Genomic DNA, 26,178 nt, shown 5'->3' on the forward strand with positions numbered 1-26,178 from the left:
TTTTTTTTCGAGTGCGGTCTCCCAGTATCGCGATTTTAAATTAACACATTACGGCGCCACGGGTGCGCGGGGGACGGAGCGAGGTCGCGCCACGCGGAAGGGAGCCGCCACCACCGCCGTCGCGCGCTCGGATTGAGCTGCACGAGCTGTCGAACGCACGCCGAAAAGGCCGCGACCTCCCGCTGCTCGGCTGTGAATGAAGCCGCGCTGCAGCCAAGGCCGCCATGCAAATGAAGGCGCTGATAGGATGACGCTCGACTCGACGACGCGCCCCGCTTCTTCGTCGTGCTGCCTAGGGCGGAGTGCGGGTCTCGTATATTGTACTGGCGGATGTATTATATAGTGCGCGCAGTGCGCGGCCGCTAAAGGATTGCGCAGCGAGCCGCGTAGCCTCGTGTCAGCTCAACATGGAGGGAAGTTGCACGGTAAGTTATCTGAGCGAAGAGCACCGTCTACTAGCCCGCAGTGATGCGCTCGTTGGTGCGCTCCAAATTTAGTGCCGTGTGAAGTTTTCGGGGGCTGCTACACGACTTCGCCTGGTTGCGACAGTCTCCTTCACGTCGGCGTGCATTTTGTCTATTTTTCTCACTGCTGCTTATGATGACTACCTTGTAATTTCATTTTATGGGCATGTACAAAGTACTGGAGCCGGCCTCAGCCAGTAGACAAAGGCTACCTCTACCATCCCTCCCCACCCACACACTCTCACACACTTACTCTTTCTAGGCTCCTGAGCTTTCTGGGCTTGTTAAGAGGCTGCACATCTTCTTGCTGTGCTACCTACGGAAGTTACCAGAACTTCCATTTTTAGATGCGCGCTCTAAATTAAAACTGGCAGGCTAGCAAAAAGAAACCCGCTTTTAAACTGTTGCGTGGAGAAAGAAGTGTCCGTGGACCGACTGTTAGAATTTCTTTCGACAGATGAGGCCATTTTCATTAGGTTCACTGAAATTGTCTTGATTAAGCGTCGGAGACTTGCCGAAAAGCGTGGGAGCCTTTCCCGAAGCTCACTCGACGGAGGTCAGCGCACCTCTAGTTCCTGGAACAGGCGCTCCACGTGCCGTCTGCCAGAGCAGAAGATTTTGCTATCGTACGTGACACCGTGAAACTTCGAACATGATTAACGGTTGGTTGAATGGTTACAAAACACTCAAGAAGAGGAAATGCAGTCTATTGTACATGAAAGTGAAGGGCCGGCCATTTCGCTGATTACGGAATGCTTTAATGGAAGTGTTTACTTACATTAGCAATGTAAAAAGCATGCAAGAAACAGTATGCTTTTTCCTCTGTTGACTTGTAATTGCACAATATTAAGTTACGCGCGTTGTTTTTGTCGTATATGCGTTTCAGCTACGGTCGCTTGATCGCATGTGCTTCGGCAGTGATATAAATGCTGGAAGACATGTGGTCGTGCGTTATGGTTTCGCGAAAACGACCTTGTATACAGGAAATATGCATCACACCCCGCGCCGCGTTCACTGTTGTTTCACCAACTTGATCGTCAAACTCATCAACGACGTCACTGTGCACAGTAGCAATAAAGCTGAAACCCGGTTTCATTAGTATTCCGTTGTGCGACCGCTGTGTAGCTATTTGCTTAAACTGTTTCTTTGGTCCCGCAAGGTCAAACTGATTGTCTTAGGTGTGAACAAAAAGAAACGATGTGTTTCGCAGGCGCGTCGCAGACACACACTTCTTTTTTTCATGTTAACCAGCAAGTGAGACAGTACACAACCCCGCGCACTACCATTCGAGTGTTCTCCAATACATCAGTCCGAATTGCCTTTGCTGAGCTGCGCACACGATAAACATTTCAACATCCTTAAGAGTGTAAATTAATTTGTCGTCAGACGAGCATCTTAGGGTGTTAATATAAGCACACTTATTTGATTAACAACCTTACGAAACGGTGTTTGGCTGATGCAGAAGATAACTGAAAGATGTCGCTCGCAGCTCGTTATACTTTCCACTGTTTACGACTTGTTTATTAGCATTACTACACAAACGGCATCAAAGGACAAACAAGTCACCCCTAAATATATTGCGAAAGAAATGCATGGAGGTGAATTCGAATCCAGAAACTTCGCGCGGGAACCAGACTCCCTAAACACTGCGTCACACAGGAGTCACGCTTCAGCTCTTTGAATGAAAGCATATACGTAAATGTATAAATTGTCCAGAAACCCCAGCTGCTTCATTTCATGAGAAACCTTGCACAAGGTCACTTCTTGCATGGAAGAAAATGCGCTCGTTACGCTTGAAACCTAACATTCCTGTAGCTGCAAGGACAGTTTTCAACGGTAGCGAACGTGCAAGTGCCTTTCATATAGGCTGTTATTTTCTCCTTCGGGTCTTAATTTTTTATTGTGCATTGATTTTTTTCGCACGCTCGCTTACTATAGGGTCTATTGAGTAAAACTGGTGCTCAATGGGAAAAAGTGAAGGCGTAAAGTGCGAGAACACTCTCTTATACCCTTAAGGGTGTTAACCTCTTCAGTGTCTCGCCCATTGGTTAGCATTCTTCAATAAGCACCTAATAGACGTCGTCATAATGTATCTTTACTGTAGTTCTCTCGTCTCTTTATTTCTCGCTCCTCTGAAGTTTATTTCTTCAGTTGCTGTGCATGAAACGGATCGCTTTCAACCAGTCGGAGCACTCGAGGCTTCATCTTCTCCACAGCGCACAATTTACGCACGAAAACACTAGCGCAGAGCTCAACACAAGCCTAGTAAGACAGACAGCAAGCGAGAGGAAAGTTAGTCTGTTAACTTACTTGCGTGTGAACTTCTAACGCGCGAAAATAAGTTTCGCTGCTTTAGTAGCCGCTTCTGTAAATGTACACCAGGATTCTCGGCTGAAGACATCGCCTTGATTCCGCGAAAAAGCCCGTAGAGGAGATGCTGCTACAGGATTTTTTCGTTTGTTTGCTTCTTTCATCGCGATCTCGCAGCGCCCGCAACGAACGCGAGAACGGCATTGCGCAACATCCACATCACGATCACTGGCACGCGCGCGTGCCCAGTATGCGCAAGCTCACTGGCGGACCACCGGCAGAGCCTGGGAGAGCACGCCGACACCAATTAGCTTGGCCATCTGGGTCTCTCACGTCGTGCAAATCACTTCATTAGCCAAACGGCCTGCGCACACTCCGTGTCTGTCCTTTTTTTTTCCCTCCTTGAGCTGCTCCTATCCATTCTTTCCCACAGTACGTTCTAAGAGGTCCGCGTAAGAAAAAAAATATATATATACAGGGAGCTACGGAGGAGATTGAAGACGAAATTCTTGCTCCGGAAAGACTCGCTGATTCCTAAGCCGCTGGTGGGCGTTGCTGGTAGAGGCTCACACAAGCGAGCCGTGAAACTCTATACAGTGTTGCTTGTTCAGGTGGTGTTTCCCCATCTTCAAGGTTTCTGCTCACGCCGAGCACGTGTCATTACCGTCAACGTACCTGGTTACCCGCACTCACTGACTGCAGTAAGACGATAAGCGTTTACCGGGCGGTGATAATTTCTTCCATGAAAGGCACGGATTACAGCCGAGGGGTAGGTAAGAAAACACACACAGAAAAAACGACGGTGATGAGGAGAGAGACAAAGACGTCTATCTGCTTACCGAGGAGAGAGGTATGAATGTAGTAATTTCCCTAATATGGGAAATATAGGTACATACCGCAGTTATTTATTTCTCTCTCTTTCTCTCTGCGTACATCTGAGCAAGTTCACTGTCTCTTTTTGCACTTGTCGTATTGTCTTTACCGTCTTTATTAGTATTCCTGAATTTGCTTCCGAATTCACTGCTGTTTCGAACTTAATCATCCGGACGAGGAATTTGGTTGTCTAGAATGTTCGTCTTGAGGACGCTTGTTCTTCCATGAACAATTTTTCAAGAAAGGAATCTACTTCAGGCGCACATTGATAGCGATAAGCAGGTGGTTCTGACAGTTGAGCATATTTTTCAGAATTGACAATCCGATCGTTTGACTCCCGATCCGAGCTGTCGCGCAGACATTCTTCCCTTCGCTTGCCCGTATACATTGAACGCTCGCGAACACTAAAGATGAACTCATGCTAATCTCAGCTAATGACGAACTTTTCCTTGCCTTCACACGACCAGTGCATGATCCAATTCAACATCGTTAATTTTCCTTTACATTATATGGAGATATCCTTCACCAAAAGCGAATACATTTGACAGCTTGACGAGGTGAATGCGACCTCGACACGACGGTAACAGACATGACGGGTGCACAATCATAATAAAAAAATAACAACGGCATGTTAGTAAAAGGTACAATAAAAAGAGCAGTTACTGTAACCTAAAGATAGTACACACAGCTGTGTCAGCTTTCAAATAACGCAAACAAAGGCAAATAAAGAGAATGGAGCGCTTGTGCTATATACACAACATTAGACGTCTAGCATCAGATAAGTGTTTACAAAGCCTTCGCGACAAAATAAGAAAAAAAAAAACGGAAAACACTGTCCCTTCAATTGAATATATTCATAACAAATACGTCTCGAAGCGTTCTTACAGGTATCATTGTTATATTAATGCGCTTATGTTGAAGTTTATTTAGCAAGGTAGCGAGTCGATATTATAGTATCTGCTTTGCAATATTCGTACAACGACTGATAATCCAACGTTCAGGAATTCGGGTAGCTTGCGTAATTTCATTAATTTGAAGCCTTTGAAGGGCCTCTAATGTGTTGGTTATCTCTTTTTGAGTGAGTGCATAGCGGCGAGATACTTTGAAATCAGAAAGTGAAACCACACTAACGTTCTCCTGTATGGGACAGATAAGGATTTTTAAACACAATTCGAACGATACGTTTTTGCAGAATCAAAAACTTATTTATGTTTTCAGACGTTTTAGTTGCCCAAACAAGTGCACAGTAACTATGAACCGAGGAGAACAATGGGTTGTACAATACAACGTTGACTGAAATTGAAAAATCCCTGCAGTGACGCCGCAAAATACTGACAGTGCGATGATGAACACGAAGACCGTGTGCTACTCCGTGCCCATATTGTCGCGGTAAGGTTTCTTTTCTTTAATTAGATAATGGTCATTGTGACCAAATAGTCAAGGCGGTTGAGTCTGTAGTGTTGGAGGGGTGAGGAGGCGACTGTGAACGAAATCGGTGTGCACTTGAATGGCTGACAAATTTTTTTTTTTTTTCACAACGGGCGCTACAAAACAAAGGAGTAGGCGGCCCCGGCAGAAGGGGCAATCAACCCTGGGGAAAGAAAGAAAGCAGAACGATCGACACTCAAGGCCAAGCACCTGTAACGCACGAGGCGCGCATGCACTTCGGCGCCAAGCTGCACACGGCTGTGCCGAAACTAGGGCGCCACACACACGCCTATACTCTGATCGCCGCGGCCACGTACTGGGTTGGAGGGGGCTGCTGCCGGAACTTTCTCTATTCCGCCAGACGTGTGGCTGCCGTTAAACGCGGGAGTCGCACGTAAGTGAGCACACATGCAGTGGCTGATGGCGTCATTCGTCTTCCAATTAACACGTCCGTGCCGAAGCCTGCAGCGGCCATAGCGTGGTGGCGGTGGTGGCGGCAGCCGACACCGCGCGTCGCGCTGAGCGAGAAACGCGTGGCGCTATCGGCTTGAATCGACGCCGTTCTGTATGGCGCCGGCCCGCCACCCGCAGCCCTGCATTACGGCTGGCGGCCAACCGGTCTCGACGCAAGAAAAAATGCGTCGCAGGAAGGGTACAACGCGTTTACCCGGTTGCTCTGGCCGAAAAAAAAAAATGGCGACTGTTTCCACCCATGTTACGCAACTTCCCATCGCCTCTCGAGGCTTTACAAACACGGAAAGACAAACAGTGACAAGTAACGGCTTCTGCAATACCGTTTGACGCTTTGAATGCATAAGTGGATCTAAGTATTCAAACTTAGGATTGTAGTGAACTGATTAATTTTGTATATATTTTTCATTGTTCAATTTCTGCAATCTTTTATTGACAAGTCACTGAACGACACTCTACAGCAGAGGCAGGAAGATGCATGTTCATGCAGTGCTTTTGGCGTCGAAGTGGTGAGACACAGCTTCTCTTGCGGTTGGATTTACTATTTGAACAGCCTCGCATATGTAGGCACCGTTCGCGTCCGGCCTCTTGGCGACAGTACGCCTCGCTGCGTTTTGTTATATGCTGGTGCATAGGTGAGCAGCAGCCCAGGTATTCTCAACGATGCTCATTAAGGGCCGGCATCATGTTTTAATCCTTGGAACACCGTTGCGCAATTCATCCTCCCCCATGAAGACACGGAAAAAGCTTATATTACGCGCCCCCGCCTGCTGGATGAGAGCCCGCGGTAACCAGCAAAATTTATTGCCGCCCTCCAGTAGCAAACGGGATCGTCAAATACAAGACATCGTCAACTGCTAGTAACCGCACTGCAAACCACTAAAGCTGTAATGAGCACCCTTGCACTGAGTTTTAATATTCATGGACGCCCGAACATCTGGTCTTATGTTCAGTGTCAAGATGTTCGCAGACACGGACTGTGCACTGCGGCATAAAATATTAATGCGCCAACTTTCGTTCATAGTGTAGCTTTCTTCTTTTTCTCCTCAGTTAAACAATTTAAGGGTTGCTCTTGGGTGTTTGCTATACTCATGTAGAATGGCTCCACAAAAACTAAGTGCCTTGCCCTTTGAGGCCTTTTCTGCATGAAGACGGTTTCCGTGAACTCGTTAGATTAACCATCCAATAAACCTTCCAGTTAGGACGAGCGAGCCGGCCGCTCTGGACCGCGATAAAAGTTTAACGTTCGCAACGTTAATGTGTTCTATACATGTTTGTGTAATAATCGTAGCAAGTACTTGATTTTACCGTGATGCTTGCAGGTTCGTTGCAACTGACTGAGATTGGCACACCGGTCGCTGCTATAGGTAGACGCTCACTGCTAAGGCGTTCATTGTCACCTGTCCGAAAGTATAAAAATGTATACCGGATGATACCATTATTTAGCAGTTCAGTTTTTTGTAGCGCAAGCTATTACTACAAAGACTAGCGGCTGAGGGCATTCGCAGTCAGTTTCTAGGTCAGCTCCATCGGTGGGCTTGTTATGGATTATCGGTGTCACAAGTGATAGCAGTTTTTTTTTATTTAAAAAGTTCCGAGGTGCTTTAGGCTAAAACTACGATCTAATTAGGAGACACGCTGTAATGGGGGACTACGGGCTAAATTAGAACCACCTGGTGTTCGTTAATGTGAACATAAATGTAAGTACACGAGCGTTTCATACATTTTGCCCCCATCGAAAGGCGGCCTCCGCGGTCGCGATCGAACTCGCAACCTCGAGCTCAGCAGTGCAGCACCCTATCTACTAAGCTACCGCGGTAGCTATTCATTTCTACCCCCCCCCCCCCCCCCCTAAAAAAACATAACTATAAGTATGAATGCTAAGCGAACTTTTTCCACAAAATACTTTTCGAGATGTGATCTCCGTGCGAAGATTCAGCTCTACGAGCCGATAGTAAATTTGAAACGCTTTTTTGGGCTATGTGGGTAAAAAACACAGATATCGATAATTGAACATAAAGCACGTTGCAGGAAAGCAAGCAAGCAAGCAAGCAAACACAAACACATAAACAAACAAACAAGCAAACAAACAAAAAACAAGCAAACATACAAAATTCAGGCACAGACTTTAACTACAGCTAATTGTCAAAGTATGCGATAGCGTACTATAAGTTTGAGAGGCATATAATATTATATAGGTAGAAGGGAACGTGACATCCAACGCACATGCTGTAACTTATATGACGCGAAGCCTTCGTGACGCGTTACCTAAATGCTATAAAACTGTTATTTATTTATTTATTTATTTATTTATTTGAGTACCCTAAGGTTAATGTCTTTACCCTAATGTTAACATTCTGCCCCACATGTTTGCAGCGTAACGATTAAGGCATAGCGTAACAGCTATGCTGGGGCGCATATAGCCGCTAAAGTCACTCTTTGAAATGTCTGGCGCGTGCATCATATGCCGGCTTCTCACATTCTCCCACTCTCGTGAGAGCCGGCGCTTTGTTAGACTGCAGTGCCTTCGGGATCGGCCCCTATTTTTCGTCAGACAGATACCTAGAAAGTGGGTGAGGTCCACCTATAATTCTAGCGCATTAAAAAAAAGTAATAATAAGGGCCGAGGAAGGCAAGTTTTTCAAAGAAGATACGTGGCCCGTTGAGCGTGAGGTGTCACGCAGTTTTGAAACACGATGTGCTTGACTCGGTGAGACAGGCCCGTCAATTGTGAGGCGGGCGTGATTCGCATCGCGCGTTAACGACTGCGTGATGCATGGGTCACACCTGACTGGCAACCTTGGACTTGCAAAACGGCGCATTACACGCATGGGCGGATTTCTGCGGCGGCGGCGGCGACCACCCGCGCGTCCGCGCCGGCTTCTGCAGTTGTGCGGCACCGGAAGAGAATCACGAAAGGGAATTTCTAATCACTGTCATACGCTGCGGGAAAGAAAGTAAACAAAGAGAAAAAGAAGATGTTGCTTCTCACAATGTCTGGGTCACGCGCAGCCGCACAAGGAAATAATAATAAATAATAATGAAAAAAGCCGTTCGTACACGGAAACAAAGATGCACTTTCTTTTAGTTATAGCTGCAGGTTGATTACGCCGCTGCATTTCTAGGGCCGGCATAATAGAGCGATTTTTTATTAACTGTATTTTGGGAGATGTTGGCGCCTGTAGGTAGCGCCGGCTGCTACTCTTATCTGAGATAACTGTACTCAAAACTATGAGCAGAATATAAGCATTGACTAGAAATAAGTACAGTGAGATTATTTCTTTTAAAGACCATGAATCTTCTCCGTCAGTTTACACAGGCAGCTTGTGCTGACAGGGCGGAAATAATCTATATAATGCGGACACTTGCCAGGTTTAAGTTCAGGAATCACCCATGCAATTTTCGAACAAGGAGGCAGCTATTCTGACGCCCCACATGTCTGTAAGTAATTTCAACAAAATGCTCGCACCTACAAGTACGAAGTTTCTCGAAGCAGCATAGGCCATCCTCTGCCTTTGACGGCGCGATGCGAGGGTGTCCTTGATTATTCGAATGAAAACAATTGGTCTACAGCTGTCATACGCTCTGTCTTGCACCCTCCTTACCGGTCACGACCGGCCAATCCTCGCGATAACGTGACACCATGGCCACTCGCAATTGAAGCCAGCTGCCCTTGTACAGGTGGGCCTGCATAGAGCTAATGCGCTAAACCCTGCGCTATGATCGAATTTAGGCGTTACGCCAATTTGTGAAGGGCCTTGTGTGCCGCACATGCTATAAGATTGACCCAGCGTCTGTGCATGGGTCTCGGAGCTCACAGCAGGCAATACTTTAGCCGAAAAAGATAACGCTGTGTGCGACACAAAACAGTAGGTCTTCTTGAAAAGGATGTCCGCCCTGAAATCTTGCTGTTATACCACTAAACGTATTCACCGCTGGAGGATGGCTAAAGCCTGCAGATTTTTTTTTTTTTTCGTTTAGTGGCAGTATCGTTGGCTCTCTGTGCACAGTGAAGCGGATATTTTCACAAAGAAATCAACAAGCTCAACAAGGATTGTGCGGTCAAAAGACAGGCCATGAGCCCTATTCCCAGCAAAATTCCGATGTAGACACAACATAACATCCGTGGCTTATTTATTTATTTTGTTGATTGATATTCGGCAACTTTCGTCGCCGTCTTTTCTACAACATTTGATTGTCAAATCAAAAACGCCCGCGTGCTGATATATCGGTGAAGGTTCAAGAATAAAACGAGAAACAAGAATTCAGCGCCCACCACTTTGCAGCGTATCCTACTTTCTGTCGAAGTCCAATAACAATGAATTGAATTTTGGGGTTTTACGTGCCAAAACAACGATATGATCATGAGGCACGCCGTGGTGGAAGACGTTGGATTCATTTTGGCCATCTGCTTTCCTTTAACGTGATTAACTGTGTTTAACATGTGTAACTGTTCCTTAACGCGTATTTTCTTAAGTATACGAGCGTTTAGCCGGGCTACCGCATCAGAAATGCGTCCGCCACGGTCTTGATAGAACCTATCGTGACCTAGAGCTCAGCAGCGCAACGCCGCGGTCACTGGGCTACCACGATGGGCAAAAAAATGCAATAATAAGAATGATAATAATGTAGTTTGCCTAAGTAAACAGTATGGGACTTCCCCATAGTCATCAACAGGAAATACAAAGCGTGCAATGAGCCTTTTGAAATGAGCGGATTGTGATATCTCGCGGGAAGGCCGAAAGTCCCTTGTATGTCACTAGAGGACGTAAGCTATTGCCAGTTGTATTAATATATGGCATAGTTTTACATAGGAGCGTAGGCCTTCATTTCTCTAATTAGCAAGACACCATTTTCGCCTTCTCGCTATAGCCTACTTGCGCGCTACAAGCATTCGCGCCCGTCCATGGACAGCAACTGCTGACAGCGGTAATGGTAGCTCTACGCTGAAGTCTCGCCATAATTGAGCGCGAGATGGTGCGGTTTCGGTATACACAGCCGCTATATCATCTCGCACGCCAAAGTGCCGGCCTCACTGCCCGGGCGCGCTGCGGGTGCGTAGATGAATCTGTGAATCGGAATGCATCAGCTCCACGAGGAGTGCGGGTGGGGGGTGACGCAATCCTAACGCGTGCGAGTCTTCGGATTGTGCAACGTCGTCGTACAAGGCGCGGCGCGTGTGCGCTGGCCCGCCGGCGGCGGCCGCACGCTTTTCCGGCCGGAGGCCCGCTGTGGGTGCGGCGCGTGCCCTCCTGCCCCCCCCCCCTCGTTGCTCGCCAACTGACGCTCGCCGCTAGAATGTAAGCCACAACCGAGACGGGGCGGTCATGAAGCAGGAGGTGTGGGGGGGGGGGGGGGGGCGGTCACGAAGCCCACACCGAGGATGCGCGCCAAGGAAGAGTACGATATATATACACAGTATACAAGGCAAGGAAGGAGAAACCTCAAAGGTGGTGTTGGAGGAAGACCGGGGGGAGGGGGGGGGGGGGGGGGGAGAAGAGCCAGCGCGAAAAAGAACCCGAATCGCGTCGATCCCGACAGGAAAACGACCCAACTGGCGTTCCTTTGCACTCTTATCTCGGCTCTCGCACTTTCCTTTTCCATTTTCGTCTTTAAAGCTGTGTGCATTTGCGGTGACACCATTCGAGGAGTTCACCAAGGCGGGAAGGCGTTGGTGCAACTACTGCTCGGCGCCGGAAAACCACCACTCGCGAGAGGGTATCCTATCCGCCTCCTTTTTTTTTGTACTTGTTTTTCCAAATGTATTTCTTTACTGGCTGGCGTCCGTCAAGCGACCACGCAACACTAAGAAAATTCCTGCACGGTGCAGCGTTCAGTTCAGGAGATGGAAAAGGTATGTGTTGCGGGCCATTCGATTTTCTTGGTGGTTGCGATTAGCGGTTAAAACGCGGCGCTTGCGATTTTACAAGAAAATAGAATTGGGAAAATACGTTTCCTCGTGCTCAATTCACTAATTTAATACGCAAGAAAGACAGAAAAGCTTTCAATGAACAATCAGTGAATTGTTTTTAATAGAATTTGATGCACATAGTTGCGTTCAAGTCTCTATATAATTGGGGGAAGCCGAAGTTTGACTTTGCATTCCTGAATTACTTTCGGAAGGGCGTGCGGGGGGATTGATAAAAAAAGAGAGAGAGAGAGAGAAAGACAGACAGAACTTTATAGTCGCTCAGTGGATTACTCAGAAAGTGGCCTCAGTCCAGGCCACCTCTGTCAGCGTGCTTGATGGCGGAGGAAAAAAAAAAAACACAATGAAGTCTGCAACTTTTTCTTTGTATCCTTGATTCTTTCTGTACATATATTTTCGTATTCACTTTATCGCTCGATGAATGAGAAAATTTATGCGCTACACGTCTACATGAACAAAGAAATAGGAGGTCGGCGCTCCTGAGAAAATTTACAGAACGCTTCGGATTGCACAGGAATGTTTAGATATCACCCTTTCAGCGCATTGCACGAGTGTCGGTGGAGATATGTTTTGATACGCTGCACGCTGAACTTAAGTTCGTTGCAAGGAGGGACGCAATGATTAAGCTAAGATAAGGGCTTCCAGCAGCACCACGGCTGCCGATGTTAGTTCCGTCGACACTTGAGCTCGAACCGTAAAAACACAAGGAGTGAGTATACTACACTATAGCAGCGAGATGCCTCTGAGCGCCGAAAAAGGAACGTCCCATGTTTTACGTGAGGTTTAATAACGTCTAGTAACCACTCGTGCACAGAGACACCGAGGTCAAAAAAAAATTTTTTTTATGGGGTTTTACGTGCCAAAACCACTTTCTGAGTATGAGGCACGCCGTAGTGGAGGACTCCGGAAATTTCGACCACCTGGGGTTCTTTAACGTGCACCTAAATCTAAGTACACGGGTGTTTTCGCATTTCGCCCCCATCGAAATGCGGCCGCCGAGGCCGGGATTCGATCCCGCGACCTCGTGCTCAGCAGCCTAACACCATAGCCACTGAGCAACCACGGCGGGTGCAGACACCGAGGTCGCCTAGCTAATAAGTTGCAAGGAATGTTAGCGTTCGCATTTTGAAAACTACATAACTACACAGCCGCCGCATTGTTCCTGAAAGCCGTAATCAACGGAAACGCTTCCCAGTCGCTAATGAGTGGGTGCCATTAGTGCGTTTCTTGTCTTCACGACTTCACAGATGCGTAACCCAACGATATCGGCGCTCGCTGCAATGGTTTCTTTATAAACAACCTTGTATAGATCATGATGGGTGTTATTGTTGCTTTGAAAACGCTGTCTTTTAAACGTATTGTTATGAAAACATTCACACGAAGCCATGGAGCAGATAACAATCAAGCCAAAGAAAGCATAGCGGGCACTACTGCGTTCTTTATTTTAAATCTAGTTCACATGCGCATGTACCCAGGAATCTGGAAAATGGGACAGCCGCCACCATGGCAGCTCAAGGGATATTATCGCACGCGGTATGCATAGGTTGTTCGGTTCCCAAAGAGCAAGTTGTCTTTTCTTTCACTTCCATTCCCCTTTTACTTATTATTTCCATATCTCAATCAAAGAGCACAGTTAACTTCCCCAATACTTTCCTTGGCTTCATTGTCCGTCATCTTGGCGCTGTTAAAAAAAAATGAACCCGCTGGCTTTGACTCTTTGTCCTGAAAGCGTGCAGTTTGTAGGGTAAAGCGCGAAAATTACTGACAAACACCGAATGCATGAAACATAAAAGGCGCTTCCGCTACCACAAACGAGAAAGGATAGGGAAGAAGCAAAGCGATAAGCGCAGGAACTTCGGTATGTGATGCCAGTCAATTATAGCGACTGGCTTCACGAAGTCCTTTAAGCCAATAATTCTGCGAGATGCAAGCGAGGGGTCATTAATTTGAAGCTGCGCGGTTGGTTGATGTAGGTGCCTTAAATGGAGCGCCCATAGTGGGACTGCTGTACATATGCTATCCATCAATCACCTTTCATTACTTTCCCACATCCGCTGTCTCCGGAAAGGCGCACCTGGCGAGTCTTCCAGATTCGGTCAGCGTCGCGGAATGCCGCTCTCGAGCGATTGCATCTCGTGAGCGTGGATGCCGGGGCAAGAAAAGTTCGGCTGCCCGCACTACTGAGGGGAGAGGTAAGGCGCCCTACCCCTGCGACATCGAATAAGTGAGAGAGAGAGAGAGGCTTAATTGTTATATTGTAAAAAGAAAGGAAAGTTCGGGTTTAACGTTCAGGACGAGCCACCTAAACGCGCGTACTGAAGTGATTTGTACCTCTGTATATCGTGGTTTACGCGGGTGTATAGTAATTGGGAAATTACTCACAAGCGAAGCATCCCTTATTTTGATGAATTAGATTTGAAAGAAAATTTCGCTCTCTGATGAGTCGTGTCACACCACTACCCAGGATAGAGCACGATCAGTTGCTGAAACATAAAAATAAACAAATAAAAGACGGTTTTATTTATTTACTTATTTATTTTGCGAGATGACTCGTGAAAGAAAGCTAACGCGTGCGACTCGAAGGTTCTTTGCTTTAGATGCTTTGAAATGAGATGAGCATGTTTATTGCCTTAAGTAGTCCAGAAATATACGCCACGATTTCACGACTTCAGAACTCGAAGAGCGAAAAACGCAACAACGCCGAACAAAAGAGGCGCCCTACTTTGTCCCCCTAGCTTCCCCTCAGTGTTCGCCGCTCTGCTCCTGGTCGGACATGTACCAAAGAGCATGAACTAACGCGAAATATTTATGAAAAGCAAAAAAAAAAAGTATTATTTCGTTCTACTTATTAATGCGTGCGCGACACACTTCTTTATATTAAAAAAAAATCCATTTGTCTGATGGAGGAGTATCTTATGAAATTCTCGGAGTTATTAATTCGGACACTATCATTGATAGATATAGAAAAGTCCCACGTGCCCAACGAAATCGATTCTGCGGATGGCTCGCCATTTGTGCTAAAGAAAGGAAAAGGCGGGCTCGGTCAAATTTCGCCCGTGCCGTTACAATATCAAATGTTGGGCGAACCTTCACTCTAGGCTCATTACTATATGTGGGCTGATACGGCTGAGTATGGTGAACGCGTGGTGCCGCTGTCACGCAGGTGGCTATAGGCACAGCGGGCTTACCCTGCAGGCGTATTTTGCCCTTTGAACTGTCACGCAGGTGCGCTACTGTTGAGGACAGGTGATTGTGAGAATGTTGTGATTAAAAAAAAGTATATTCCCTTGTCCTGATATATTTTCCTCAGTTTGATTTGAAAAGCATATAACAGTAAAATAAAATAAAGAACACAGTTTATTTATGAGCTGGGTGTATTGAAGCAACACCACTAACGTAACACAGGCGTCAAACGAGTGGACCGACATGTCTATGTGTGAAGGAAACCTGCTGTTTCCTTTCGGCCCAGGATCCTTTTATTAAGGACACGGCAGACGGGAGCCATTTACATGCAACACAGACTATACACAGACACGTTAACACGGTACAGAACGCTTTACACACACGCGGACTATAGAGTAAGAGTTCTGAAGCCGGTCTGTCCGTCTATACGGTGATAGCACTCATGCAGCACGACTCGCCAGTGTGCGCCGTTGTTGCGGTGCCCGTGACGGTTGTAGTTGCCGCTGCGTCGCTGCGTAGTCCGACTCTTCGGCACAGCTGGTAGGCTGCTTGCGACGCCACGTCCTGCGCCGTCACCAGCCCGCCGCAACTGGTCGCGATGCGGAAAGCTGGGGAAGAGAGCAGGCTGGCCGAGCACCGGGCCACTGCTGTAACTGGCCAGCGGCTCGTCAGCCACTCCTGGAACGTCTCGGTTACCCGCATGAAGCACTGCACCAGGCCGCTACGACAGCAGACCGCTGGTGCGCAGGAGAACACAGCCGCGAGTGAGATGTCAGCCCAGGTCAACACGGTAGCAGGACACCCAGTCGCGAGCACCCGAGCCTCGATCGCCGATCAGCGGGCTGCCGTTCCAGCCTCCCGCTCTCCGCATGCCGCTTCATTGTTCGTGGCATGCGGTCTTCTTTTTCTTCCGTAATCACAATCATTAATTCTCCCCTTGTTGTTGCCACACAAACACCATCACTACAAGCTGGCTGGTCAAAGACCTTGTCTTGTCACGGCCACACGCCACAATACGCATCATCATACTATGTTCATTTAATTAAATTTAACTCTGAGGTTTGACGTACAAAGACTACGACGTATTATAAGGCGCACGCGCTTTTGCATTTCGACCGCATCAAAATGGGGCCGCCATGGCTAGGATTCAAACCCGGTCTCGTGCTTAGCAGCTAAACGCCTCTATGTGTTCATTGTCAAGCACAGCGCAGCGAAAGCGCGAGGGTGGTAACCACCGCTACTTGCATGTCAACAAGTCGATATGACTATATACGGACTGTCGGTCCACTTTTGTGTCGTCATTAACAAAATTTATTGTTGGGCTAGTTGGTTCATGCTTAACAACTGAATACTGGTAAATGCAAGTCTAAGACGGGATAGAAGATGGTCATGTGCTTCTGTGTCTATCTTCTGTCCCGTCTTAGAATTGCGCTCACCAGTATTCAGTTGTGTCGTCATTGCTTATAGCGTATCTTGCGTGCCTGCGCGTGCGTGCGTGTTATCTAGATGACGTTTGTGGTAATCGAGCAGGAGTTTGTGTGTCGGGTCATAACACGTACATATTGGCGCTGGTGGCAAGGAACAATCGCAAGTGATAGTTGTGTCTGGAGCTCGTAGCCCGTGTGTTGAAAAGATGAGTCATTTGCTTTTTTTTTGGATAAGGCAACTGAAAGCCGTGCATACGTGCAAGTTGATTTTATTGCATATTACCACGACTCTTAAGATCACGCGTCCCTCTCATTTGCCCCGTTTTCCTAATACCGCCATTTGACGAGGAAAAAAAAAAGAACTAAAGAGCGTAGCGCTCACAATTACACGACAGCAACCCGCCAGGTGACCTGAAGTTGTATCAACACCAGCTGGGGAATTTCACTCATATAAATATGAGCCAGCTAGCCAAGGTCCTAGATTTCTTTTTTCTGGGGATTTATTTATTGTAGTGAATTTCTATAACAGATCAAACACTTCGTCCTTAAATAGGCCCTCGAGTTTTGGTAAATGTCGCGACACGAAGAAAGAAAGAAAAGAGAACGGACGAGGATAAACAGACTGAAACGATCGCTAAATACTGTCTGTTTCTTGTTGTCCGTTGTCTTTTCATGCGCTGAATTTTGTCTCAACCTTGGAATAACTGATTCTCTCGTTTCAGACATTCCAAAAAACCGATTCGCGTAAGTTGTGTGAATATATTATGAGAAGTCATCTGGGGAAGGCCATTTGTGCTCGAGCCGGTACCTAGCAATCTGCGCTATAGCGATAACCAGTCCCAGTTAGCAATAACAAAGCACTCAACTGTCCTACGTTTGATTTTCGTCGCCGGTTATCTATAGAAGGAAAACGTTGGTGAAACGTCTTTCACTAACGCATAGCCAGCAACTATTTTAGAAGAAAGAGCCGCCTCTGGATTTTTTCTTTTTTTCTTTTTCTATTTCAAGATCCCAACCCTCCATTGTCTTTGGACAGGGCTGCCGTCATTCCGTTTATACAAACTCAACGTGCTCGGATATTAAGTGGGCGGATCGGCTACCCTAGTAATAACTTTACGTTCCAGCAAGAGTACAACGCGTACTACCACCGTAAGAGCCGAAGCGTCACAAGTGTATCGGACCAGAATTTGTGCCTTGCAATTCGTTCCTGACGTTATGTCTTCAATTTAGAGCCCCACTTCGTCAGCTTGGCTTAGCGGTTGTCTCGTTAAAACGCAGTTGAATTAGTCGAAGATGCTATAACAGTGTGGCGCGCGATCAACTCTCTCATATGTGGCAGCCCAACTAGACAAAATAAGCACACCCAATGAACATTTTCTCTTGCTGCCATGGTTATGGAAATGTACCCTAGAGGTGACACGCGGTCGCACTTCTTTTTTTTTTTTGCACACGTGTTAGGCATTTTTGACCTTCAACGAAAGAAGAATGAAGTGAGTGCAATCTGTCATTCTTGGCCTCGCAAATATTCGCAAGGGAGTCCTAAATACCTTTCTGAAGGCGTTATTCAGTGAGCACCGTGCCGACCATCACCGGAACGACGAAGCGCCACACTGGCTGCTCGCGCATCGCTGTGCGGTAATGACATTTTGATGACAGTCGCGAGGATAAATCCCAGGTACCGCTTTCTCAAGAAGAACAGAAATGCGCACAAAAGAGTGGAAACTGACCGTGGGAAATCGAGGAAATTCCTCTTTCCGTGTGCAAAGACAAAGACGAGAGACCCTCCACACCCGGCGAGTATAAAACCGCTTAAATGACCATCGCTGGCGGAGGAATTCAAGGCCGCGAATGTTTGTGTAACACTCAAGCGTCCACTCGTGGCAGCGTAAACGGGAGACGTACAAGCCTGCCAGAGAAGAGACGCCAGTGAAAGTATAAAGAGAGGTTCAGGTGCTATACAACCCTGAGCTGCATGAAGGAGAATGCGGGACCTGGTGCCCGGTAGTGGCGCCGATAGCCGCTGAGGATGCCAGGCTGTTCAATATCTGCTCTGGAACACGCTTATACATGCGCAGTGTGCCGTTCATTAACTCAGCGAGGGTGGCGCTCTGCACGGAGTGCGAGTGGCTGATACTTCACAGCACGCGTACCCCTTCTGGATGGATGGATGGATGGATGGATGGATGGATGGATGGATGGATGGATGGATGGATGGATGGATGGATGGATGGATGGATGGATGGATGGATGGATGGATGGACGGATGCACGGACGGACGGACGGACGGACGGACGGACGGACGGATGGATGGATGGATGGATGGATGGATGGATGGATGGATGGATGGATGGATGGATGGATGGATGGATGGATGGATGGATGGATGGATGCTGTGAGCGTCCCCTTTGGAACGGGGTGGTGCGTTGCGCCACCAAGCTCTTGTTATTATATTGCCTAATGTCCTACCTATGTTTAAAAAAAAAACCCAAGATGAATTCCCATAAGCAAACTTTCTGAACTCCGACTGCGAAGTTTGTTATTGCACGCCTCCGCTGTTTGCCGTTTCCTCACTTCCACCAATCTTCGAATCGCCGCTTACTAAACCCTACTGCGGACATGATTACTTTCTCCCTGCTCTCGCTGAACCCAAGTGCTTCAAGGAGGCCAGAGATGCCCAAATCGACCGCTGGGCTCTCCTATTGAGTGACCGCCACCTGGCGTCGGCGCTTGCGGTCGGAGGTTCCAGCAGTCACGCACCTGTGGCGTATGGTGGAGGTGGGGATGCCTTGCCACAGAGGGACAAGAGGGAGAGAAACTGTCAAATGAAGAATAAAAGAAAGCGGGCAGGTCTACTTGAGCAGAGCATTTTGCTCGATAACCTGATTCATTGACGGAGCTTAGCCTTCCGACCAGGGCCGTGAGAAGCGCCACTGTGAGAGTTCCGGATTATTTGCAGCTCCATTCGACGTACTGGGATGTCGACTAACCAAGTATGTACTGCGGAAATCGGCAATGTGAATAAAGTTTGACACGAGGAAGAAACTGCCACCCACTTAAGTGTAGCACGGTGCTACAAAGGGAGCAAATTTTGTCTGCTCAAAAAAAAAAAAAAAAAAAAGAAGAAGAAAACGAAGATAGGGAAAAGGAAAAAAAAAACTAACCGAAAAGGAATCTGATCTGCTGCGGCAATAAGACCTCATTTGCTATTCTTTCATCTAAGATAACCAGGAGTTTAACGGGTGGCAGTGCGAGGCCGAATTGACTGACAACTCCAATCGCCGAAACGTGACATGCTCAAGCGCGTGAAAGACACCACGCTAGAATGTCGAGGAATTTCCACGAGCCTTATCAAATGCTTACGAGTCGTCACGTCGATGCATCTATTGGGGACATGTGGACTGACACTTTCCATGAGTGTTGCTTACAGCCCGTGGGACTATATAGAAGAGCTATCATTGTCCCGCCTCTAAAGTTACAGGTGAGAAAATCCTATAGATAAGCCGATGCTTATCACCTCAGAGCATTGTTTAATAGCGATTTATAATTTGCTGCTTCATAAGTGTTACATTATGAATCACTCACATTGAGCTTAACATCTTTCGACATCATAACTTTGAGCACCTGCAGCGATCGGCGCGTTGTTCGCAATCAAAGGCGCAACGGGGTCTCAGTGAGAGGAAGTGGGTTAAACGCGCACTTGAGGAATCGCTACGAATCCACCGAGGTGGCTCTGGCGTTCTGCTGCTGGGCACGAGGTCGCGGGTTCGGTTCCCGGGTGCGGTATCCGCATTTCGCCCTCAACGAAATGCGGAAACGCTTGCGTGCTTAGACCTATGTGGTCGTTAACGGACCCCAAATGGTCAATGTTAATCCGGAGCCCTCCACTATATGCAGTTAAATAACTTGCGCTTACGGGACGCTAAACCGAACAATTTAAAAATCTTACGTAATAGACAAGCTTCGATGTCTGCCTTTACTGAAATCTCGACAATACATGACCAGTATGGAGGATACGTGCGCTCGGGTCTGCGAATGCTGCATATTCTCAGTCACGAGTGTGAGAAGTAAACGAGGTTAGCCTACTGTATTGATGATAAATGTGGTCATTAACCTGTTAAACACTGATTAATGAAACAATGTGGCTACTGTATTGATGATAAATGTGGTCATTAACCTGTTAAACATTGACTAATGAAACAAGTGAGGCATCCTGAATGTGCGCGACCTCAGTAAAAGCGATGAGAGGGCAGTGCAATTGGACCGTCGTTTGACGTAGTAAATTAGAAACCAGTTTTTCGACGTGATGATCGGCAGACGTTCTCTGGGCGATGAACTATTGATGTGCTTGTAAACGCTGATGTGAGCGTAATGTACGAAGTCGATCCTGAAGCGGGCTGCTTTGGACCCTGCTTGAGTTATGCGGCGTTTGCTTCTGTTTTTTATTACGAGATTTTAGTTACTACATTGCAGCAGTAGTAGTTCACTAAACTGACTTGGCTTTCGATTGTTAAATTGCCAGTGTATTTTTTTAGGAACCTACTAAGCCTAAACAAAATGTACGAGCTCCTCTAAGTATATTATTCAGAGAAGAAGTTAAGCCACTTTCCTTTTGTAGACAGATGAAGATAGGTGCTATTCACCGTGCTACGAAGTATTAATCATACCATGCTGCCACAAAGATTGAAAAATGGTCAGCAGATAGAATAATACGTTCGTTATACGACACCAGGCGGACCACATATTCAATAGGCAGGGAAATGTGTGTACAAAAAGCCTCCCAGCATTTCCAGGAAAAACAAATTGCCATTCAGTTGTCTTAATTACAATTAGCCAAACATAATTATGACAGGACAAAAAAAAAAAGGGAGTGATGTGGTGGCGCCTTTTCCAGAAAGCCTTTACATCAGTTTTCTATTCTAAAGAAGTGACACTGAAGTGGAGAATCTTATCTGAGACGCTCATTGCGTGCAAGTAGGGCACCCTGTCACCATGCATCGGTAAAGCGCAGCTGCTTGCTCAGAGCTTGTACGTATTGTGTGTGTGAGATACTTAGGCAGCAGTCAGGCATGCCTAAACAGACACAATGGAAACTTGTGAAGCCTTGTCCTCACTGCCTTCACTTGAGATAAACCTTGCCTTTGCGATTCCAGATCGGAGCGCCGAAATATTTGCAATTTATTCTTTGCGGGACCATTCGAAACCACGAGCGTTTCAAATAACTTGACCCTGTTTAATAACTAGGCGCGTTCTCTAATCGTTGTCAGTGTTCAGACATTATTTTACGCCACTTAACACTTCTCATGGTAGATATATTTTCTTTAGACCAACTGTAGGCGGGATGGCGACGGCGTACAGCTGCATTTTTAAAAGAAGGCCTAAAGACAAGAACATAACATTAAAGCATGGGTCGTCTTTCCAACCCCCCTGCCCGTGTCAATTCTTGGGCACTGCGCGCAGTTTAAAGAGAAGCCCGTGCCGCGTTAATGGGGCGCAACCTGCCGGACGTTTAAAAGACGTCCCTAACGACTATTGCCTGCTCTCTTTCACTGCCATCTCTTCGCCAGAACCGAAAGCCCACCGCCATTGACTTTATTTCTGTTCTTCCTGTGCCTCGGTCGCACGCGGCATTCCACACGCGCGACCACCGGTCTCCCAGCGGATCGTGTGCTCGCCCAAGGGGCGGTGCTCGTTTCGGAAATTCCGCGCCGGTGATCTCAGCCGCTCCGCACGCCGTTCGCCGCCTGTCGGCACAGTAGATATCGGTCAAGTGCGCGCTGCCCTTTTCCTCCGGCAGCAAAGAAGCGGTACGCGGGAACGGTGAGCCGTAATTGATACTGGGCGCCTTTTCTCGAGTGCGCCATATGGCACTTTGCAGTGCAAGCGCTCTGTGACGACGCGGTATATGGTAGCGCCGTGCCGGGAATGAAATACTTGGCGGCCCCGCGGCTATATACGCCCTTCGTTGCGGTGAAAATACGCCTCTCGGGGTGCACACTTTTCTGTGCTTTTGTCTCATACCCGCTACAGCGCCTGCCATGAAGAGCGTTTTATAGTGCGTTCCAGCCACGAGAGGCTTTAGCATTGGTACTATCGTTCTCATCGCCGCTCTACACAGGAGACCCCGCTCGGCAACTGTGCGCCGCATGCTGTGCGGCCTTCATGAACTCTCGTCCCCGGCAACTCTATAGAGCGCGACCGCATGCAGACGGTTGCCTGGAAAGCCCTTCGGCAACGAGCATGTGACGATAACCTCACCTGGGGTTGTGACGAAGCCACAACCCCAGGGGAGCGCGATGCGAAGCATTGTTGTTCAGTTGGAAGAATCGTTCTCACAAATCATGTTAATTTTCTGGCGGGAAACAGCGACCACAGTTGTAACCTGTGCGCCAACTGGTCGTATGTGTACCGCGAATGACACAGTGGTTGTTGACGACCGATTTCTTATAGCGAAGCTTTCTTGGCGAACCTTCCTGAAATTTCGTAACCGTTGCTGCTTGGTGGTGGTGCTGTCTTGCGGAATAACTCACTCTAAGAAAGCGAAAAAAAAAAGAAAGAATTAATTACGTGTTCGATGGCGGCATCGAACTTTCATCGGCACAGCAGCCGCCTGATGTGCTGTCACCATTAAGCCGAAATCGCACTTTATATTTTTTTTTTTGGGGGGGGGGGGGGGGAGGATTTTTTTGCAAAACCACAATCGCGCGTGTACGTGTATTATCGTGCCAACGCCAACGAGCTCTTTGAGACTGATCCCACTCTATCATATTTCAGTTACCATTTAAGGCTTAGTACTATGGCAATGAAATTACGAAGTGTAACGTGCAACAAAGTGTCATCTTTTAGAAGATTGCTTCAGCGCCTTATACAGACAGGCAGGCATTGAGGTCCACACGTTCTATTGCGCGCAGGTGAACCCCGGCAGCCTGGCGGAAAAGGGTGGCTTGCAGACTGGAGACGCCCTGCTAAGCATCCAGGGCAAGTCGACCGATCAGATGCGTCACAAGGAAGCCCAGGACGCCATCATGCGTGCCGGAAACTACCTGGAGCTGCAGGTTCAGAGGTGAGATTGATTTTATTTTTGTCCCAGTCTCTACAACCTCACCTTGCACGTTGCCTATCTGCTGTATAGGGTTTCACTGATTGGAGTAACCACTTTGCACCTCGCATCACTGTCCATTACATAACAGCGCGCGGCGGAGAATCCGTACTGCCCTCAGCCGAGCCGTGCTCTACTGCTCGCCGCCCTATAGTGTTCAAGAACAACTCGAATCGTTGCTGTTGGCATATGCACTGTTGTAAACCATCAAGTGTCCGTGACCATGTGCTTTGTGTACGACTTAATAATGTGGTCACAATGTCCTCACCACGGCGCTTCCTGAAGACGCCCTGTTTCCGCTTGAGTGAGGACAACAGAAAAGCTAAACCGGCCTTATGCTCGAACATCTGAGCATGTTCGAACGCCGGGAGCTGCAAGACTAGACGCCGCTCGTGTGGCTTCTTTAAACTATTTGCGCAACTGTTTTTAAGAAGCAGCTGACGATGAAGGCTTCCCGTTTACCTGTGCTAAGATGTGGTTTGCGCCCAAGATAGCCTTGCAACGCAGTTTGTTCAAAACCACGTATAACGCTGCAGGGTGATGCAAGAAATAGCATATGAATGGGAGGAATAGCGGCCGACGCAGTTTTAATCGAAGTGTATCGGTGGCTGTAGCGAGACGTCACCTCTCGCCGCAGGAAGTGCAAAGTTAAAAAAAAATATATATATATAACATTATTAGTCACGTGGAGCTTGCTGCGTAATATGCTGCTGCAAATTTATTTATTTTGAATATTTAAAATAATAATAAAATTTAGTAAAGCATTAATAAATAAAATAATATGAACTCGACAACCCACAATATCGAAGAACATCAACAAGAAGAGGAAGATAGGTTAGTGGCAAAAAGGCGGTTACGGAGTAGCTTATACTAGTGCATGTATATTGTTATTCCATATAAAGAATCTATGACCAATAGGATCGAATTTCTGCCCAGGTTGCTGCAATTAACAAATGACAACGCTTTTTTTTTTTTGCAAGGATCAACCGTGTTGCAATTTAGTCGGCCCAATTGTTGCGCCGATCTTTTGTTTTCCCTTCCTTTTGGTGATGGTACGAGACAGGACATACATTACATGCCCCACGGTGGGTATGTGCCACTTGTGCAGTGGAATAACAATAACATTTTTTACGCAATGTAAGGAAATTTCCGAGACGTACGCGAAGTGTTGTGACCAGGACGCAGCATTTTTTTTTCTTGTCCGCACATGTAGATTTAAAACGCGCTCAGCGCAGTTTCATCAGCTTTTGAATTAGCAGCTGTTTGGAGCTTTTATCTGCAGTTTTCTTGATGAGAAACATTAATGCCCCTTTCAAAGATTCTAGGGTTCGTTACGCTTCGCATAGACAAAATTTCCACTCGAATCTATTGTGTTCACGGACTATTGTGTTCACGAAAACATACTTCGTAGTTTTCGCAAAATTATCCGGAGTCCTCGCAGGACACAAGGCCAACCAAATAAGCGCAATAAATACTGTTAAGCTTGGCGGAAATATGAGGAGCGGCCATGTCAGTATCGCTGAATACGACATCGCTTGGCTTGGAACACCAAGCTAACAGGCGCCACATTGCAGGCTGTGCGCTGCGTACGTCTGACTGCGTCGTGTCCCCACTGCAAGCGGAGCGAAGGACAACGTATGCATGCACGTACCCACGCAAACACACACACACACGCGCGCGCGCGCGCACGCACACACACACACACACACACACACACACACACACACACACACACACACACACACACACACACACACACACACACACACACACACACACACACACACACACACACACACACACACACACACACACACACACACACACACACACACACACACACACACACACACACACACACACACACACACACACACACACACACACACACACACACACACACACACACACACACACACACACACACACACACACACACACACACACACACACACACACACACACACACACACACACACACACACACACACACACACACACACACACACACACACACACACACACACACACACACACACACACACACACACACACACACACACACACACACACACACACACACACACACACACACACACACGCGCGCACACGCACACACGCGCACACACGCGCACACGCGCGCACACGCGCGCACACGCGCGCACACGCGCGCACACGCGCACACACACACACACACACACACACACACACACACACACAGACACGCACGCACGCACGCACGCACGAACTAAAATGAAAGGTCTGGAAGACACATCATAAAAAGTGGGCGCGTCCTGAAAGTGAAAGATAACCATGTGGCCACAGAAGATGACGTGAAGGCAATGGCGGGTGTCTGGTCAATTTCGGTTGGTGTCTCGTGTGTCTGGAGTGCCTCTGCTGTGAGGCGTGTTCTCCGGTTGTAGGAAAATTAATAGGCGGTCACCTTAGGGACTTAGGTCTGTAAAGAAAAAATGGAAGTGGGTGTTGTGGAAGGAAATGGTTCATTACCGCCTCAGAGGGTGATTTCGTGAGCACTTGTTCATACGTCGACCTTACGAAAAGGAGGTGCCGTGTATCCACTTCTTTTTCCTTCTTCTTTTTTTGGCTCTGCAAGAGCAACGGCTTTTCTACTCGTTCATTGTAAAGCGTACAATCGGCCTCCTATGGATGTGGTTATGTACGTGCAGTTATGTCTATAAGGCTTATGCGCTGAAAACAATTTGCTACCTGGAATAGGGTGGCCACCCACCTTCGAGAATGAATAGCTTGGTATCCGAAATAAAGTTTATTCACTCACTCCCACCTAGAAAATGTTCTGGTTACAATGCGTCTGCGCAGTGCAGCATTGCATGTCAGCATGCAAGAAAAGTAATTTTCAGAATCCTAGGACGCTAAAAAATTTAAAATTATTTTGCAGTCTTGGTTCAAGCGCAGCTTACGGAGTGAACTTTCGTATGAAAGCTCACTCCGTAAGATTTTCATTCGAAGGTTTCTCGT

At 47.4% G+C, this 26,178-nt stretch overlaps 1 protein-coding gene across 2 annotated transcripts in view; it reads left to right on the forward strand.

Moving 5' to 3' along the window:
* Nucleotides 1-26,178, forward strand: part of Zasp52 (Z band alternatively spliced PDZ-motif protein 52) — a 106,523-nt gene that overhangs the window by 25,618 nt on the left and 54,727 nt on the right. For both annotated transcript variants that reach the window (XM_050194832.3, XM_055062897.2), the window contains exon 2: nucleotides 22,994-23,145. In XM_050194832.3, coding sequence (XP_050050789.1) covers nucleotides 22,994-23,145 — 152 coding nt within the window. The remainder of the gene's footprint in view (nucleotides 1-22,993; nucleotides 23,146-26,178) is intronic.

The sequence above is a fragment of the Dermacentor andersoni genome, chromosome 1 (assembly GCF_023375885.2).
Source record: "Dermacentor andersoni chromosome 1, qqDerAnde1_hic_scaffold, whole genome shotgun sequence".
Classification (NCBI taxonomy): Eukaryota; Metazoa; Arthropoda; class Arachnida; order Ixodida; family Ixodidae; genus Dermacentor; species Dermacentor andersoni.